Source organism: Saccoglossus kowalevskii, chromosome 4 (assembly GCF_978046115.1).
Source record: "Saccoglossus kowalevskii chromosome 4, keSacKowa6.1, whole genome shotgun sequence".
NCBI classification, from domain to species: Eukaryota; Metazoa; Hemichordata; class Enteropneusta; family Harrimaniidae; genus Saccoglossus; species Saccoglossus kowalevskii.
The window spans coordinates 1,606,019-1,626,910 of NC_140644.1; the positions used below are offsets into that span (position 1 = coordinate 1,606,019).

General features: G+C 36.1%; 2 protein-coding genes across 5 annotated transcripts in view; one reads left to right on the top strand and one right to left on the bottom strand.

The window, feature by feature from the left end:
* Nucleotides 1–17,322: 17,322 nt before the first annotated feature.
* On the bottom strand, nucleotides 17,323–20,311 carry LOC102810104 (translation initiation factor IF-3, mitochondrial-like). Its single transcript, XM_006820197.3, has 2 exons — nucleotides 19,294–20,311; nucleotides 17,323–18,686 (listed from the first exon to the last, which is right to left on the bottom strand). Exons 1-2 carry the CDS (start codon nucleotides 20,005–20,007, stop codon nucleotides 18,474–18,476), a joined length of 927 nt encoding a protein of 308 aa, XP_006820260.1. The 5' UTR covers nucleotides 20,008–20,311; the 3' UTR covers nucleotides 17,323–18,473.
* A 224-nt stretch (nucleotides 20,312–20,535) lies between these two features.
* The window catches only part of LOC102802517 (uncharacterized), a 32,548-nt gene continuing 32,191 nt past the window's right edge, over nucleotides 20,536–20,892 (top strand). For all 4 annotated transcript variants that reach the window (XM_085497627.1, XM_085497630.1, XM_085497628.1 and 1 more), the window contains exon 1: nucleotides 20,536–20,621. In XM_085497627.1, the coding sequence (XP_085353753.1) occupies nucleotides 20,585–20,621 (37 nt within the window). In that variant the 5' untranslated portion in view covers nucleotides 20,536–20,584. The remainder of the gene's footprint in view (nucleotides 20,622–20,892) is intronic.

A 20,892-nucleotide genomic window follows, 5' to 3' on the forward strand; every position in this document is an offset into this window, starting at 1 on the left:
AGCAAGTGTGATAACGTACAGGTAGAACATAGGAACGTACGCGCATGAACTATAAGTTAAAATCACAAAAAATTCCACAATAGAACAAATAACGCGCCTTAGGTAGTGAGCTCAACAAATGAGTTGAACTGTTTGTTAATACCATGGGGTTCTTTAGTTCCAAGGCGGAATATAGTTTCCTCCTCGACACGCCTGAGCTGATTTTCGTTGCCATTGACAACACATACACCAGAAATAGACATATCTGTAATATTATGTCCACTAGAATTAAAATGAAGTGAAACCGGATAATAACGATTTTTCTGTCTAGTTTGCCGTAGATGCTCAGCAAACCATACCTTCACGTTTATTTAGAATAACTTCCAGTTACTATCTTTCTTCAGACAATCTAATTGTTTTTTGAACGAGCATGCCCCTGTCTAGTATATTCAAATTGTAAAGTAGATTGCATTTAATCCATACATTTCCTATCAATAAACCCTTTAATGACACATTTACGTTCCCGTAAAACAAGGTCTTTTATTTTGAAAAGTGTATTTTCTTGTGGCTCTATTTTGTACACATTGATCTGTGCAACAATCACAGTCACAATCTTTGTTAATGTATCGCGCATGCGCGGCACAATGACCACCGTCCATCGTTATTCCACCGTTCATGGCTTAGATTATTTGACAAGGAAGTAATTTGCTGTTATCATCTACATAGTTATTAAAACACACGTTGTCCTGGCGTACCTGTTGTCAACTTAGACCAATTCATTACCCTGGCATATTACTGTCGAAAATTAAATATTCACTGCTACCAATACCATTACTAAGTCTATTTACTACGCATTTAATAAACGGGAAGTATTAATCCATTTAAAACAGTGACACCACTGTCCCGTCTTACTGCGTGTAAGCTTGCTATACGTGCAACACAGTGCATTGCGATGGAAAAGTGCATTGCGATAGAATCGAAATATACTGCAGGTAGGTACTATATTAGGCTTAGTACTAGTTCTGTATTTGTCTTAATACTGTTATCCGAATTGAGGACCAGGAACCGGTCGTCCAAAGAAAATGTGATAATTACAGAGCAAACGTTGTCAGATTTCATATTTTGCCTATTATCACATACCAGTGTGTCATGTACGTATAGCAGTCTTGTTCCAGTTTAACATTTAAAAAAATGTGAGTCGCGTTAATGCAAAATACTATTCTTGTTTTATTTATTTTGTGACGGACGATATTTACAGAAATTAGAAACGACGAGTTTTGTTGAATTGTTTGATGTAACAATTATGACTGAAAATATTTTAGTATGATATCGTGCCAGTAAATGGGGGGGGGGGCAAAATAAATATAGAGTGAAACGTTCGTTGATCATTAATACAACACTGTGTCATAGAAAACCAAACACAAATCGGACAACAGCAAGTATCAAAAAATAGGAACTACTGGGTGACTGTACACACATTTAACATGATGTGAATGCTACAGTAATTCGACATGAGGTATTCAAGGTGTTAGTATATGAGAGGTCATTTTATTTAAGTTCTTTGTTTTTGTTTATCGGTGAATAATGTAATTATAACGTATCAGTTGCATGAAATTAATAATATTTGTGATATTTTATTAGAAGGTGGTAAAAACATATTCTGATTCAAATGTACGAATATTATCCACAAACATTTAGAAACGGGCGATCGTGTAATGATTTGCCGTATTGACAAAGGTTCATTAATATTTAACACAATCCAGCGGACAAACGCTGTCGCGAAACTTTTTAACTGGGTGCTTTTAGAGCACTCGGAGTTGAATGATACTGTCCATGGAACATAACTTGTATCAACCAACTTTATGATAACCACGTAGTATATAGCTTTTTTTCTTTCACTTGGAAGATTAGATACAAATCATGTAAATCTTTAGATATCAGATATCGTCATTTTCTTGAGCTCAGATGTACTATATATTTTATCCGAAGGCCAAGTGTGTGACAGTGCTAATTTGAAATCATTTAGCGCGTTGCAGCTTGCAATAATGAGATACAAGCCATGGTCATAATTTCCCACTGGCAACCTAAAAGCAGCTGACATGACAGTGTCAATGTGTTGTGGAAAGTGTGGAGTTATTTCCCGCTTTCAAGTCGTAAAACATGCGTAATCATGGCTTCTGATTGGTCAGTGTCAATAGATAGTTAAAGAATAATTTGTCGATGGGAAAATGATGGTAACCTTGTCTATCACTTCAAATTCAATTAAAACAACAATTTAAGTAGCTAACACCACGGGAAATTGTTTCGTGCTACGCCCTCACAACATTTCTCTGTCCCCGTAGTTTTTCCTACATATAGATCTTATGGTGCATTCCCCTACACAACTGTTTGCTTGACAGAATGTGTCGGCTAATCGATCAGGTTTTGTCCCTCGTTATCGTAATTACAAGTTTTGACTGTACATACTACATACATTGGTTCAACGGTACATGTAATTGAAATATATATTGACGCATTTACTCCCCCATTCCTTGAAACAACAATAGGAAGTCAATAACTTGAATATGAACTCTTCGTCGAAGTAATATTTTTAAAACCAAATATATTCTTCACGGCGTGTTCTTTTATTCGTGGTTTCCGTGCAACAATTACGTGCTCACTGCAGTTAGGTAATTGTATTGTAATTATGGTTAATTGTAATTGAAAACATTTTGAAAAAATCATTATTTTGAGCTAGACTTTTAATAAAATTACAACATTTAAAAAAAATGTGCTAATTTGCGATCTGACAATGAAACTACACATTCTATTGCGCATGTCTACTAACGAATGTGCAGTACACAGCACACCGTTACTGTGTGTTTACATCGTCTTGTGTTTTTGAACTTATTTCCATTTTACGAGTCGTAGAATGTGTATTACTTGCAATAAATCAATTGAATAAGTATCTGTCGCATGAACATCTGTCACACGAAAACAAACAATTCTTGAAGTAGACACGAGGGTGAAAATGACTTCTCTAAACATCGATGTGTTACTACAATGACTAACGGTTATCTATTCGAATCCTATTTTTTCAGATATGAATTCTGAAAAAGAACCTTTACTTTGCACAAAGTCTGATAACGTCATTGAGGTAAGTACCATATCATATCTACATTTAAGTGAAATGTCAAGCCGCCGCCATAATTGTTGGGAAATGTGATATATTATTGCACTCTCCATCCCAGAGTTTTTAGCACATGACTTTTAACGCTATGATTTGCCACATATCAATACGCAGGTGTTGTTTGGTTATTCAAGACGACATCCCATAACCAGTTGGCAAGGAAACTATTAAATCTTTCTCTTCCCATACACTTTCCATAACTTCCATTTGCTTTGCTTTTAATTCCACGTCAGAATTGTATTCATTCAGAATACGTTTTAAATATAATGACCTTTGATTTGCATAAATGTATAATCAAGCTGTGGCAGAGGTGATTTCGTGTTATTTCTGCTCTTGATTCGGGTTAAAGGAAGGTGCGGGACAATCTAATGGAAATCACGAATACGAGTTTTGACCCGGGCGCGACGTGCACTATTTACTGCCGGTGACCCGAGTCCTTCGATACCTTCCAATCACCAAGGAAATTTCATAGTTAAATCTTAGTAGCGTCTCAGTCTGTACTCGTTGGTCTGTACAACAGTCAAAGTCGCCATATGTTTTCATATGAGTCCCATATCTCGCACATGCGTTTCGCGACGACCACCGCCCTTTAAAGAATTTTTCAATTTTTGATTCCAGATCTGTAAATAAGTTCTGTTTCGAAACTGACAATATTTGTTATATTAATAATGTTCTTTTGTATAACAACATTATATATCTGTCATTTATTCTTAATGAGCAGAGGCGGTGGCACGAAATTTTGCATGGAGGGGGGGGGGCGAGATCTGTTTACCATCCTCCGCGCCAAAGGGCCAACCTTACTTGAAATCTAGATCCACTGAAACGCTATTTCCTGCATTTTGAGGGGCAAATTTTGCTGACACAAAGGGTTTAGGTTTGATTTCTGAGGAGGCTCCCAACATTTTTTCGCCCCGGTCAAAAAGATGCAATGAAATGTTACCACCCTAATATAATTCACATTATAATTTAAATGAGTTATTATTATTTATTTACAGACGGGATCACATGACAACAAGTCGAGACTACACATAGTGCGCATCACTCCAATATGGTGGCAGGTCATACGTGCCGTCACAGTCGTCTTCCTTCCCCTGCGACTAATTGGATTCAGTATTGCTTCAATAAAAGTCGTCGAGTGTTTGCAGTTGAATCTCGCCACAGCTGTGTGCGTTTCCAATAACTCTCTTATTCCCGAAGCAGTGCGTCAAATTATAGAGCCAATGATTCCCGTACCGATGCTACTCACAGTTCCTCTTTGGTGCTGGGTGTTGTTGACCAGGCTCCAACAGACAACACCAACGTATCTCCAAATTGCGAAGAAACTCTCAAAGAAAGTATACTTCTGGATCAATAGCTTCTTTTTATTCTGGATACTGTTCTACCACGCTAGTGTTACAGTCGCAAATTGGGGGTTACCTGGCACTTGGGTATATATTCCCCTCGCAATTGAAATCACCACCGACACGATCTTTATGTACATTTTGAATTTCCGTCGTGGCCCATCATGTTCAGACCGGCGTAGGTTGTTCGGTGTACGTCCCCTTTACCGGGCGCTCATTCTAATGAGTGCTACCGAAGAAGTTTTGTTGTCAATCTATGGTACAATATTTATATCCACTCAAATACTGACCTTGAATTCCATGTCAAGAATCAACAGCACTGTACGAATTGCCATCAATATATTGTTGTCTGCGATGATTGCAAAATATAGGTGATTGAACTACTAATAGTCGGTTGAAGAACTGCTACGCGGACGCTAATGGTAGTTAACCGCTTGTTCGGGGTTGAAGTTCCAGTAAACGTCTGAAGACCGTTACCTACCGTAAGCGTCCGCGTTGCCGTACTTTAACTAAGTATTACTGCGAATTTGTTTTCGGGGGGGGGGGTGTGTTCTGCAGCGAGTTATGTGTACGCGTGTTACGTAACTCATTATGAATGATCGATGGGCAAATGACCAGTAGAAAAAACCTGAATCATATACCTGTTATAGGGAACTATATGTTGCATTCAACTACAAATCACGTGATTAGCTCACTCACATGCAGTTCGTCTTACTAGAAATCGTTGGTTCCAATCACAGTCACTTGGGGGCTGAAAATCAATAAATACTAATTTTCAAAAAAAATGATCCGCTATACGTATATAAATAAACAAGTTGTGAAACACGGCACCTAGTAAATCGACACCCTGTCGGTTTCAAATGTCGATATCTTACCTTAAAATGCGAAACAAAAATTTTAGAGGGTGTCAGGTGTTACGTTAATAACCATTGTTCATAATCGCTAACTAGGTTTTATTCAAAACTGCACAAATCGCGCGTTTTCTGATGATATCCGACGAAGGAAATACTCGCTGTTACGGCACGCCTGATTGGCTGAAAATGAGTATGCGCACTTGATTTACCCAGAACTCTGTGCGAATCCCCCTTGATTCTGGCTGCTGGCCATTTTCGTTCATGAAATCGTCGGATATCATCAGAAAACGCGCGATTTGTGCAGTTTTGAATAAAACCTAGTTAGCGATTATGAACAATGGTTATTAACATAACACCTGACCCCCTCTGCACTTTTTGTTTCGCATTTTAAGGTAAGAAATCAACATTTGAAACCGACAGGGTGTCGATTTACTAGGTGCCGTGTTTCACAACTTGTTTATTTATATACGTATAGCGGATCATTTTTTTTTTGAAAATTAGTATTTATTGATTTTCAGCCCCCAAGTGACTGTGGTTCCAATCAAGGTTTCTGCTGATCAAAAATGCACTATTCTTAAAAAGTGAGGGGTAGTGGTACTCACGATTTGGACTTGAGAGGAACTTGTTTGAAACAAAGAAATAGTACTTTCCCAGTAAACGAAGAAACTAGTAAACGGTAACAAAAAATAGTACTTTCCTAGTAAATCCGAACGAAAATGGTCCACACTCTAACAGGGACATTGGACACAGGTCAAAACATTAGCATTGCTATCATTTCCTAGCCACGTAAACAATTATTATTAAGAAACCCAATTTAGATACTTTGTTTTGTCACGCCAAGATACTGTTGGCAAATCAATGTCCTCTATGAGAATCAGTGCATGGTGACTCAACTTATTTTTTGTATACTTTATTTACTAGGCTTCACGTCGGTCTTTTCTTCCTGAAAAAGTGTTTCCTGAGAAAAGATAATTTCCGAATCCTTCACGACACAGCTGACAACAAAAGAATATATAATGAGGATAGCGATGAAGAGACTGGCCCGGAAGATGGATTAAACAGTTTATCGAGGAAACACCCGTCCGTGGAGGATAACTACACCTGCCGGGCAGGGTATGATCAAACGAGCAATGCACCTCACACCAGAATGGGGGACATTGATGGATCACCAGAATCTAGTCATGTACTTGAAAATGTTCTGGAATTCGATGAGGGAAAACAGTATGACTGTATTAAGTCAGTGGAAGTTGAATACCACAGTGATATCAGAGATAAAAAAGAAGATTGATGTACACGGCGGACTAGAACGTGGTGATCGCTGACATTCGCGATTAAGTTTATCGAAGAGCTATGTAGAAATATCATTGGATATTTCAGTATTCAAACTAGATTTTTACTGTACCATTTAAAGATATGTTTAAGAATAATTTTAAATAGCAACTTATTGAGAAAAAAAGAAAACAGTTTAAAAATGATTCTCATGCATACCAATGGTAGTAATTTATGCGATTGTATAATTATACAGGATGTTTCGAATTGTTGGCGACGACGTTTAGTAAATAATTGTGTAATTGCACCAATTCCAAGTAGATTGAATTTCTTTTCCGTAAACAATTTCTTTGTAGAGACAATCATATTTTATTTAAAATTATTTGACATTTGCGGGTATCATTCCAGCAGCAGATATTTATTATTTGCGTGCACCTCATGTGACTGACAGATTGTGATGACAGAGAATCGTATATCATAAAGAGATAAATAAATGTTTTTGTTATCGTACCGTGATGCGATGGTATCACAATGTGTTATACAATATGACGGTGGCGCTATTCGCTGAGATTACACACACGATAATATATGCAGGACTTGGTTTTGAGAAGTCCATTACCAGAATTTACAGGCACTGTTACTCTTACTGAAATCATTTCACGCGCACGCGTTGCAATACTGTGTATTTTAAGATTTTCGATTTTAAATGTATAATGCGTAATGAGTGATTAAACAAACAATTAAAACAAATACTTAAGTTTGAGAACTTGGTCTCAAAAAGGGTCAGTGATGGATACCTTTGGGTCTCTGACGTTTACTAGAATCTCGACCCCAAACATGCCGTTAAAGGGCGGTAGTCGGTATGCCAAGCATTCGCGAAATATAGAACTCACATGAACAAAGATGGCGACTTTCAAGTTGACTGTTGCGCAGACCAACGAGTACAAACTGAGACGTTACTAAGATTTAACTATGAAATTTCCTTGGTGATTGGAAGGTATCGAAGGAGTCACCGGCGGTACTGTAAAATGACTAATTTTCACTGGGTTTAAATTTCACAGATTTACCATTTCAGGCATATTCAGTGGGTTTTAAATTCACGGTTTCGTCATTTAGATAATGTGTTCTATGCTACATTTTACATATTCACTGGGTTTTAATTTAGCGCATTTTCCAGTCAGCGAAATAAGCTAAATTAAAACCCAGTGAATAATTACCCCCTTTACAGTAATTAGTGTACGTTGCGTCAAGGTCAAAACTCGTATTCGTGGTTACCATCAGAAGAGCGCAATGGATTGTGGGAAAATCAATGTTTATCAACACAAATGTCGTACATGCGCAGCGCGACGACCACCACCCTCGTCGCTGTACTTAACTATTTCGTAATATTTGAAATGGAAATTAAACAAAAGGGTGTGTGTGACGTTGAGTAATAGGAAGTAGTCTGAAAGGAATGTTTGCTTGTGATTAAAGAAAATGTGGCAATTGGTGAATGCCACAATGACGTGACCAGATGCATAGCAGTTGTCAGCTGATTGGTGGACTCGAATCGAACACAAAAGTAAATAACAATTAAGAATACGAGTAGTATATTGGATATAGGTCATATAATACCAACGAAAAATTCATGTTAATTATATTTAAAAAGAATTATATTCATAAATATATGAAGCTCGGAATGAATGAATATCTCAATTTGTAAATAAGACTTCCCTTATTTAATCTTGTTTCGAGCTTTTTTACTTCGCGTGTTAGTCTTATTCGAGATTACTATAATACCATCTTATATAACTGTGTAATTCATACATTTGCTTTCGCATTAAATTTGAATAACGGTGGAAAATATTGTGGATGCGGTAGACGTTTGGTAAATGTATAAAAAGACATCTTTTCTTGGTGATTTGAACGAAATAATAAGTGGAAGGTTCATAGTGCAATGTGAATACTGTATTGCTTTGACGGCTACAGTAACAGTTGCAGGTTTGTATATAAAAGTCACTCAAACAAGTATGGCATACAGATATAATAATATGAAGATGATTATCTATCGATTTCATGACCATTTACTAAACCAATCAATGAGATAGACTCTTCACTTTTTATCTAGACTATTTGTATGCAAATTAGTGCAGAAATGATATTTAAAGAAACCGATTTCTGAAATGACTTGACAATCATTGATAATAACATATTTTTCAACGTTATATTTATTTACTAAGTATATATATGCTACAATTTTGATGTGAATGGCATTAAAAAGGGAAGTTGGTCGAACGTGTCATTAGCAACCGTATCCGCAATCTTTATGCGATTTTTTTCTAAGCCCCAATAGACTGGTGTGATATTTTTCCCCACACATGACGTTAATATTTCATACCATGTTCACATACAATAGACGATCTGGAGAAATTGATAGCGTCTCTACCGGGCAAGGTGATATAGAAGGAGGGCAAAAGAGGATAGCTGGTACAGGTTACAGGAAATTACAAATGCATTTTACGTTTTTAAAGGAAATAAAATAGAAAGTTTCATTTACAGTCAAAAATAGTTTCTTACACCTTACAGATAAAGCAAATTCCTAATTACATTTTACATTTTTATAATATACTCGATGATAATTTGTGTTTAAGAATCAAAATTGGAAATTGCGTACGAATTCCCGGGGGCAGTTGATACATAGCTGGGTAGGAAGGTGCCTCTGAGTGCTCAAAAGTGTGACCATTTTTATATCTGGATAGTGGTAAAATGTATATCCATATTTATACCACAGTACCATTCTGTCATCATTCATTCCAAATAAAACCGTATTTGCTCTAGTAGAAGAGCATCTCCAATAGAAGCACATATAAGCCAACAGTTGCATTGTATATTGATTTATTAAAAAATGTATTCAACCATAGAAACACCTCTGTGACTTACATAAGAGCATATTATTAACACAATGTTCAGGTTATTTAGGTTGTTAAATGAGACAGTTCGCTTTTTCTTAGATCTCCTTAGGGGAAATATTTTAAAGTCATGGCACTTAATCATCTGTCAGATCATTGTCCCATTTCTCTTTCTCTCTCTTTTCAGTTTCAACGGGACTACACTGACAATTATGCAAATTTATCCCCACTACCTGGGAAATTCATTTGGGACAGTGAAGGTTGCCAGAATTTCATTAAGGCTTTTTCAAATAAATCAATGGAAGTGAAAATTAGTAACTTCAGAGTACTAACTTTGAAGATACTGATGTAGCTGTTAGCCGTTTTAATAGTATCCTAACTGATGCAGCTAACACGTCTCTAAAATCCTTTCATCACAGGATTAAGAAGAAAAGCAGTAAACCTAAGCATAAAAAGTGAGTGTGATGTTAGTGAGACGCGTTAATTAGATGCTCTCATTTACTAGGTAAATCCCCAATGATAATACTATCAGACAGGAAAGATATAACATTAATAAGAAATATAAAAAGTTGGTAAAAGCTAAGAAGAAAGAATATAGGGCCAAGCTTTGTAATAAAATAATGTCACTTCAGCATTCTGACCCTAAGCAATTCTGGAAATGGTTTGAGGAATTAAGTAACTTTGATAATAGTCCCAGTAAAGATGATCACATTAGTGGTGAGTCATGGCTTAAACATTTTAAATCTCTGAACAAAGAAATTAACTTAGAAAATAACAGCCACAATTTAAATATTAGAACTAGTATCAGTGATGTGGAAAATGATAACTGACAGAACACTAACCTTGACTTTGATTTTATTAACAATGAAGTTATGAAGCATGTTAACTTGCTTAAATCAGGTAAATCGTCAGGCAATGACTTAATTTTAAATGAAATGATTAAGAAAGGTGCTCCTTATGTAATTCATTTAATATGTAAATTATTAATCTAATTTTAAGTCAGGCAAATTCCCAACATTATGGAACTGTAGCTATATTATTCCCATTTTTAAATCAGGTAACCCAATTGACACTAATAATTACCGTGGTATTGCAGTTTCGAGTTGTCTCTCTGAACTCTATACCATGATACTTAATAGTAGGCTTACTAATCACTTGCACCAGACTAACCAAGTCACAGATAATCAGTTCGGGTTTAAGAAAAAACACGAAACTGCAGATAATATTTACATTCTTAGAACCCTAATTACCAAATATGTTAACAATCTGGTAATCACTTATTTTCATGCTTCTTTGATTTTTCCAAAGCCTAAACTCCTAAAATTATGGGTGGGTGGAAAATGTTGAAGGATCATCAGGTCAATTTATAGTAGCACTAAATATTGTGTTAAATTATATTGTGGTGTAACGCCATATTTCGTTTTACATCGGGGGGTTAAACAAGGCTGCAACCTCAGTCCGAGTTTATTTAACATCTTTGTAAATGATATTTGTGACAAAGTTAATAATTTTGACCCTGTTGACCTGAATGGTTTAACATTTAATTGTATCCTTTATGCCGATGACCTGTTACCTCTATCAACTAGTCATGAAGGGTTACAGAGTGGTATTAATGGCATTGAAAATTATTGTCAAAAATGGAACCTTAAGGTTAACATTAACAAATCAAATGTCATGATCTTCAATAGCTTGGGTAAAATTTTGGGTATTGGCGATCCGCTCCGCTAGGATTGCCCTTATAATCACTTTTGTCGTTTTGTGTGTGTGTGTCTGTGTGTGTACATTTCCAGTGTTCCAGTGTTCACGTATTATTTCTTCTGTGATTTGTTTGGCTTGGCCGATTTCGTTCAAACTTGGCAGGTAGGTCACACCTTAACCCTATTTATAAGGAAAAATCTGGAAATTTTTTTTGGCCCACCGTTGCCATAGCAACAGCCAAAAAACTGATTTTTGGATAGCTTCGCGCCAAATGTATCTCCTCCTACAAATTTGGGATAAAATACTTCAAACATAGCTCATTCTACTCAGCTTGAATGTGGGCACAAAGTTACCATTTGAATTTTTGATATCTGTTTTCATTACTGCGAAATTTGACCCCAAAGTTGGGGTAACTTTTCACCAGCAACGGCTTGGCTGGTTTTGTTCATACTTCACAGGTAGGTCGTGCCGTCACTAATTGGAAAAAAATCCTGGCCCACCACTGCCATTGCAACATCCAAAAACTGATTTTTGAATACTTTCGCCCCAAATGTATTACCTCCTACCAGTTTTGTACATAGTCAGCTGGCATCGGTGTCGCTGGGTGTATATGATAAAGGGAAGTTGTGCAACCAAATTTGCCGAGTTCGCAGTTTTTCGCCAATAAAAAAATAACTAAGGCAACAACTCACGGTTTTTCAGCATTTTTGTAATAAAGACATTATTCTCTATCAATAATCCGCCCAAAACAGGAACATTTCTACTAATTCTTGTGTTTTTTATACGTTTTTCGAAAAACCTGCTATTAGGCTGTAAAAGTAGAACATTCCGGAGGGGGCGAAAGGGAAGAGCCAAATTTAAGGCGTAAAAATAGAACGCGTATTTTGACCTCTATGCGGTCGTTGCCAAAGAGCCCTGCGTCCATCGTCTGGCGATGCTCTTCTGTTTCACCAGTTGCGTTTTTTGACTAAAATTTGGGCAGTACTGTCAGTCACGAAAATTGATGAATAAATTAATACACATAAAATATGAATCACGGGCTAATTCAATGGTCACCGAACACTCCACTACTAAACAATCTGTGGCAAGATAGTAGCGTACTGTATATTTGACCCAGATTTGACAAGCGTGGTACAGTTTTTTGCGCGTGTCCGTAATAACGCGCACAAAGGATTGTGGGACAGAGTCCTTTATTTGCTGGCATTCTTGACTTTTGACTGCAGTTCTTTTTTTATATTTTAGAGTAAATGCTTCTGATATGCTCTTAGGTTGCTTAATATCCGTCTGAAATTCTGGACTGTGGTCATATTTTTCGATTAGGAGTCGTATATTTAAATTACTCACTGTGACTAATGTTTTGCATTATGAAGTATATTGTTATGAAGGTCAACACACTGCAATTTAGGTAAATATTTACCATTTCGTTATTTCGCTTTCCAGCATTTCCGGGAAACGCTTCATTCTAAAAAATGCTATCGCAAAACGGTTGGAAATAATAAATGTAACAGCAGAATACGTCCTAGCACAGTCACTCTACTAGGAGAGAGTAACTGTGGTCCTAGTACTAAACTAAGTGACTTCTAAAGACTGAATGGTGTTTGCGAACTTCGTATTAGTTATAAACCGACGTCAGCTTCACGTTTATGTCACCATGGAAACAGCCAAAAAACATGTTGCTTGTTTTTGAGCGGAGCGGATCGCCAACCAGCCTACCGGCTTGTTTTAATGGTATTCAACTTGATTGTGTCGACTCCTATAACTATTTGGGAATTATATTTCATTGTAATGGGATGTTTGATGTGGGTATTGCTCGGTTATATGACAAAGCACGCAAAGCACTTTTACAAAATGTTATGGGATAACAAAGATCGTTACTCTGTGCGGTTAGCAGGCGAATTATTTGACTCATTTTCAATGAAAAAATGGAAAACATTGACTTTAGTAAATGGAAGAAGGAAATCACCAAAACAGATAATAACAAACTTTGCACTTATAGTACTTTTAAATCTTGTACTAAATTTGAACAATATTTAGAAAACACCAAAAACAGGAAATTTACCAATTCGCTGTACTGACTTCCTGCGAGAATGTCTTGAAATTTGGGAAGCTGAAACTAAAATGAGTTACAGAAACACAAACCAAGTAATTTGGAATAACGAAAATATAAAAATAGCCGGAAAACCTATTTTTTATAGAGAATTGGCTGAAAACGGAATTAAAAGAGTTTCAGACCTGTTTAACGAGAATGGTCTTATACCATGGGAAACAATAACCCAAAATGAATGGACTCTACTACATAAACTAAAATGGATTGGCCTTGTTACTGCCATCCCCGAAAATCTAAAATACAAAAACACTGACATAGACGAGATAAGCTTATCGGTGTCTGGAATTCCAACACCGCTTGATGCAATCTCAAAACCCTATATAAAAAAAGAATTAATAGACAGGCAATTCATCCCTCCAGTGAGTCAAAAGAAACTTGAAGAGATGCTGAAACTTGGCCTAATAGAATGGAGTAAAATGTACAAATTAATGATAAAAATGAGTATCGACAGCAAAACACGTGAATTTCAGTTTAAACTTTTACATAACATTCTATATACAAATGACAAACTTCATAAAATAAACCCAGAAAAGTTTCCTACACAGATGTGCACATTTTGTCAGGAGAATCCAGAAACTCTGGAACATATCTTCTATGAATGTGAATATGTTGTTGCACTTTGGAGAGACCTACTTTTTAGTTGGGGAAAGATATTAAAACAAAATTCACCACCAAGCAGAATGTGCTTAATAATATCAGATCCAGGCGAATCGTTGACAATAAATTTTATTAGCCTGTTAGTTAGGAAACATATTTACCACTGTAAAATGAATGATATAAAACCCAACTTCAAGGGTATTCTAACGTACATGAAAAGAGTCTACCAGTGTGAAAATTGGATAGCAAATCATAACAATAAAATGATACAGCACTTAAAAAAGTGGTCCTCTTTAATACCATATATGGAATAAAGGGGAAAATGGTATGAACTAGAACTGAATGAGATAGACAAGTAGCAATCTAGTGAATATAGTGATCTTAGGGAAAAAATCCGTCCATGTGAACCAAAAGCAAACATAAAGGTTCTGGGTTTGAGCAATAAACTATTCCTCTTCTGAAGCTTTGAGAAATGTCACTTTGAAAAACTTTGAGTTATACAGGAATGTAAGCATAACCACTTTATTCACAGATATGTAAATTTTTATGAGTACCCAATAAAAAATATATTAAAATACAAAAAAAAAAAAAAAAAACAGGAAATTTAGAAATGCTCTAATCAAATTCAGGATTTCAGCCATTCAGCTACCAGTCGAAAAAGGTCGACATAGAGGCATTAAAAGAGAAGACAGATTCTGTCATCTGTGTAACTGTAATGAAGTTGGTGATGAAAAACGTTACCTTTTCAGATGTAATCATGACAAAATTAGGGAATTAAGAAATACATTATTTACAGCAATCTATGTTTGTTCGCCTAGTCTACAACTATTAGCTAGAGAGGATATTTTTGTTTTGATTTTTTCAAGTTCTGATCTTTTTATTTGTAGTAGTCTAGCAAAATTTGTTTTTCATGTTTTAGAATTGTTTTATTTTGTTTGTGTTATTTTGGACTTTACACTAGCTCTGTATTGTGTACGTGCCAAATAAAATATCCTATCCTATCCAATTGAAATCAACAATTGGCCCAACATGTTCAGACCGGCGTAGGTTGTTCGGTGTACGTCCCCTTTATCGGGCGCTCCTTCTAATGAGTGCTACCGAAGAAGTTTTGTTGTCAATCTATGGTACAATATTTATATCCACTCAAATACTGACCTTGAATTCCATGTCAAGAATCAACAGCACACCAAACGTACGAATTGCCATTAATATCTTGTTGTCTGCGATGATTGCAAAATATAGGTGACTGTGGTTAATTTAACGTCTCAATAAAACTATATTAGTTAATAATATAACTTGCTTTCGCAATATTATAAAATTAATTACAATGAAGGTATTTGCAGTCCACTTTAAATTTGTTGTTTCAGTAAAATTTACTGTCAATATACGATTTGACAACGATGGGCATTGGCACAATTTCAGTATTATCTTATTGTTCATCAAGTTTACACTCAATATTTTCTTCACAAAGAAGTGTTTCTTGAAATATGGTAATTTTAGAGTCCTTCATAACAAAGAGAAGAGAGAATATATGCAGAGGACAGTGAATTCGAGAATGATCACGAATATGGGCTCATAAATTCGTGTAGAAAGTACTCCTCCGGGGAGTATAACCAGCATTACCGACTAGCTCGTTATTATGTCCACAATGCTGCTACTTAATACTTAATACATCATGGAACTATAAACTATACATGCTTACATGAACCACCCACCGTCTATACATTAGAAGAGGTTCTGATGTTTTTGTCCCAGGCGACAGTTCCGGATATTGAATGCCACTGTTGTCTCTTCTGACTTTTTTTGTAAAAACTGCTGTGCAGATACGTGGGGCATTTTGCCACAGCATTCATTTCCTATTTGAGACTACATGGCAGGGCTATGCGGCCACCTCCCTATCAAACGGCAATTTTAATGCGCTATCCTGGTGTCAACCAGGCTTGGTCGAACACAAGCACCTGTGGACCTTAAGCAAGGTTCCCCAAAGTCGCATTCGTTCGTTAGGCCAGTGGAATTGGCCTTCCCATTGAGTCTGTGGCACACTCACCCAGGGTAGGGGTCGACCCTATTGATGTTCAGCCTAAGGAGGGGTTTGAACGTGGGTCTACCGACAATGAGTCTGATGCGACAACCACTATGCTACCAGTGAACATAACACATGATGATTTGGAGAACACTGGTGGACATTACAGAATACGACATGAAGTTCATCACAAATCTAAATCAATTGTGTTCACTAAAGAGCTGGATAAGGAAATGAATAATTGTGTCCTAATAAAACGCTGTGTTTTATAATGAATGTACCTTAATACAATATTTAAGAAACATTTTATACTGACAAAACTACGAAAAATATATACATGTATAAGAAACTAAAATCACGTTTCCGTAATCTGACTTGGTAATGACCACGGATTGATATTTGAGCTAAATGAGTGGTTCGATAAAGTGGTTCTTGATTTTGACATTCCTGACCAAGCGCTGTTCATTTTAGCATTCGATGTCACCAGACGCCGTTTCAGCTGACTATGTATATATATCATATCAGTCGCGTATACTTGCTAAACACGGATGCTTTCACCACTGATATATCAATGGTTCATGAGGGTTCTTCTTCTTCAATTTGTTCCCAGAATACTCTTAGTTGAAACATAGCGTAATTATTACAACATTTTCTCCCATCCCTTGCCCATCATCGATGCTAATACAAGGTAGGTAATCAGAATTGTTTTTTGACAAATGATTCTACATACTGTAAAATACTTTATTTCAGCTTAAGAAATGATTCTGGGAAAATAAAATCCAGTGAGTATACCTTTTTTCATACATTTTACATTCAACTCAACAAAAATTGGTGAAAGAAATTCTGCACATAACACACAAAAAGTCTTTACAGCGAAAATTAATTGCAGCCAAAATAAAGTATTTTACAGTATGCTATTTTCTGAATCGGTGAGTTTATACTCTTGTTTCACATATTAAATCTCTTGCAAGTCAGGTATTTGTATTACAGCATACCACATGACCAGATACATACTTGTACCATTAATAGACATTTTTTATATTATGTTTTACCAGACAATGAAGAGCACTTTAATTTTCAGTCATGTGTTACAGGGTTATCACCACTATTAAGTTTGGCACTAATATTGTCAGTTAATTTTATAATATGTGATAATTAATTACACTTGTATCCAGCCTAGTACAGTCAACTTTTGAGTGTTGTATTTGGCTATACCATACTTACTATAGTATTGTTACAGATTTGTAAATATATCTTTGTTAGATGGCAGCGTGATTAAACTTTGATTACTCAGCATGTATTATTGAGCCAGTATGGCAGAGACAAATCACATATTTTTGCATCTTGCAAGGCTCTTTGACAAAAGATTTATGCTTTAAGAAATAAATACATACAAACTTATCTTTCACATCTACCATATACGTTTCTTATTAGAAAAAAACACAAAAACATTACAGTATATATCATCTCATAAATACTGGCTAGCTGTTGACAGTGTTCCTGAGACAGCTCACACAGAGCCTATAGAAATACATGATACATTGTGATGAGCGTACAAGCAACATGGAACATTCTTTGACCTAGCTCTAGAGAATATCAATTTATCTTTTTTTGGAAATGATTGTGATGAAATGATAGCAATATAATAACTATTCAATTTATTTTCTGTCAGGAATATTCACAATTGTAGTCATGAAGCAAATATTAAATTACACAAAAGTCATAAAATATTGCATGCTAAATTTTGTTTCTACACAATTTCATGATTTTCCTGGACTGGATTAATTTAGCAAAGTCTGAGTTTTGTTAATTCCAAACCCAAGCAAAAATGTTATGGACAAATAGCTTATTACAGGGTAGTTGAAGTCCCCTACCATATTTTGTTGTTGTTTATTGAATCATTTAAATATGAAACATATCTGTATTGCCAAAAAAGAGTTGAGTGAAAATTCCTTTTATTTCAATCAAAATTTCAGTGTCTTGTGATAGTTCAAAGTTGCATCCAGCATCTCTCTCAAAGTCATGTGTCAAAAAAAACCAACACCTCAGTGACTTATTTTCAAATTCCATTGATACAAAAACTTATTTGTATTTTATCCTAGCTTTATATCCACATGCAGGACACAGCAAAGATGTGCCACAGTATAATAACAAACCATGTTTTGAAAATGCATAGAAATGTCTACAAGCTACACCATGTTCACTGTTCAGCAACATGCCTACTATACAAGGTATCCAGCATAATGCTGATATTCACTGTTCACAGTTTAGTGCTTTCCTCATAACACACTTAGCCATCTCTGTTCACCACTATGAATACAGCATATGCCAATGTTCACTATTCAGCGATGCCTTCAGGGCACATTTAGACACAGTTTCGTACTGTCCTCAGAGCACACTTAAGTCACTTTTCAGTACCATGATTACACCATACGCCAGTGTTCACTATTCAGCGATGCCTTCAGGGCACATTTAGACACAGTTTCGTACTGTCCTCAGAGCACACTTAAGTCACTCTTCAGTAGCATGATTGCAATGTACGCCAGTGTTCATTTTGGAACATCGTCACATGTATTGTTCTCAACTTCTTTTACTTGTTCCTCCTGTTCTTTAATGTTTTTCTTGTATTGTGCTTTCTCTTTGACTGACATGAGTCGTAACATACACTGTAGATCTTGTCCATCTTTGCCAAAGGCTTTTGCTTTGGAATTTAATATTGCTACATCTTTTACATCTTCCAAAATCTGCTCAATCAATTTCTCCTACAAGAGCAAAATCAAGAATTAGTTTGTACTGTTCTTGTAACGGGAAATTATGTACAGTTAAATAAAAATGACATACACATGCTGTTTTACAAATATAGTGAAATGTACAGAGCTAGGGCTTGGTAAATAAAAAATGGCAAAAGCCGATCATCAGATTTCATTCAAATTCTAACATTCAATAGTGAGTGGCTCAAAGCAAAACATTATCTACACCCATAATGCAACATAGTAAATGAGATTTCTCACATATTCAAATAGAGGCACTTGCTGATTGGATAATGTTAAAATATCTCATTAATATTAACTGAATTAACATTGATGTAACAATACCATTTCCTGATTGGGCAATTTGAATTTTAATAATTATCATTCATTTAGATTTATAGTAGTGTACACATTGTATTTATAAAATGTTTATAACCACCACGGCATTCTGCCCTTTACTATATACCTAAACAATCAAGGAATACAATGATGTGATAAGATTAATAACATAAGGTAGTATAAGTAAATAAAGCCACCATGAGCAGCTTCTAATAAATTATATTTCAAGTTAGAAGAGTGGACTGCCACTATTTTTGAAACTAGTGATTGGTCAATTTACCTTACTTTCCCAATCAGTTTGTAGCTTTCTTCTTTCGTTGAAAATAGTTACCCTCACATGATGTTTCTTATGAAGCCATGCTTGGATTTGCTTTTTCTTGTTTTCAAGATCATGATCAGTTATGTTCCCTGAAAACTTAACTTCTTTCATACTTGTTGGCTTTTTCTTAGCCTTTTCTTTCTCTTCTAATCGAATCCGTTCTTTAAGAAGTTCCTGTCCAGACATCAGTTTATACACTGGGTCTGGTTGAGCATTTAAGTTCACCGGAATCAGTTTTAATTTCTTCCATTCTGCTAATCTGATGGCCTCTGCTCTATGTGTAGGTCCCAAACTATCCCCGTTCTCGTCTAGAAGATGTAGAATTTTATGATGTATTTTTCTCCCTATGCTCCCCATTGTGACTCGCTGTTTCTTCTTCTTCTTTTTCAAGCCGTCCTCTTCATCATCAGCGTGGGGTTCTGGGAATTCAGCCATGGCCATGGGTGGCGGGTCAGCTTCTGATGTGGAGGACAAACCTCTTCCCATAGTTGACGTTGTTGGGATGAACACATACGGTGGGCAATGTCTTCGTGACAGATTCAATTTGTTACTGGTATCTGGACCAACAAGACAAAATGTGCGGAATGGCACTATTTGGGCTTGTGCTCTAAACACCAAACGTCTTGATAAACACAGTAGTGGCCTACTTGAAACGTAAAAAGGGACGCAAAACATATTACTTGTAACTGTGGAATTTCCAGTCAAAACAATCCTAGAAGTTCAATGACCTCTGACCATCTCAACAAGAGGACGCTCATCAACATGCTGGGAGCGGAGTGGCTGGTAGTCATCCGAAATGCGGTAACAACAGTACAGATACAATAGTCAATCGCTTGACTCTTGGGGACAAACCTTCAGATTCAATGTTTTCGAGTCAATTTAACCATTTGTGTGCAGAATAATGTCGAAAACTGAACATATATCAAGAATCATTGAATGTCATGGGGGCTGCCATCTTGAATCATCAATCGATCATTTTCGCAAGTAACTCGGAATAGTTCGTAATTGGTTTATTCTATTTTAAGTGGATGGGTGTTCTAGCATACAATTGTGACAGCGCTGCAACAATTTGTGATTATTTAAAAAGTTATATTTATTAAATTAAAGTACATTTTGAAAGAAAGATCTTGCGTCTTGTGTCAATTTTTCGCAGTGAAATAATATCGAACACACCTATTTCAAAATGGTTTGCTCAGATTCGCCTACCGTTTTCCCGGCATGCTTTAGTGCTCAACATGTCTGCAGTATCAAAATGGCCGACGAAGACGAGGAACAATGGTTGTATGGAGGTAAAGATTTCGGCGAATGACACATTCCCTACTTCACTATTTTGCTATTTTTAAATATTAAACGTTTGTTTGTTGTATCCCGGATTGCGGGAGACACCTTCATGTTTTATAACGGTCGTACTTAACTGTTCAGATCGTCCATAATTCTTGATCGAACAGTCGTGTCATCCACCGCCACAAGCGTTGGATGCCGATCCAATCTGAATGGAGTCGTCTGTGTGAACGTGGTAACTACACTCGTAGCGAGATCTATTTTATTCTTCGGTGTTAG

What these genes read in the sequence shown, in the direction of transcription:
- LOC102810104 (XM_006820197.3), bottom strand. Translation starts at nt 20,007, where the DNA reads ATGTTTTGCGTCCCTTTTTACGTTTCAAGTAGGCCACTACTGTGTTTA. An exon ending in AAACTGATTGGGAAAGTAAG is followed by an intron (nt 18,687 to 19,293) that starts GTAAATTGACCA and finishes TTGCTCTTGTAG; the next exon opens with GAGAAATTGATTGAGCAGAT.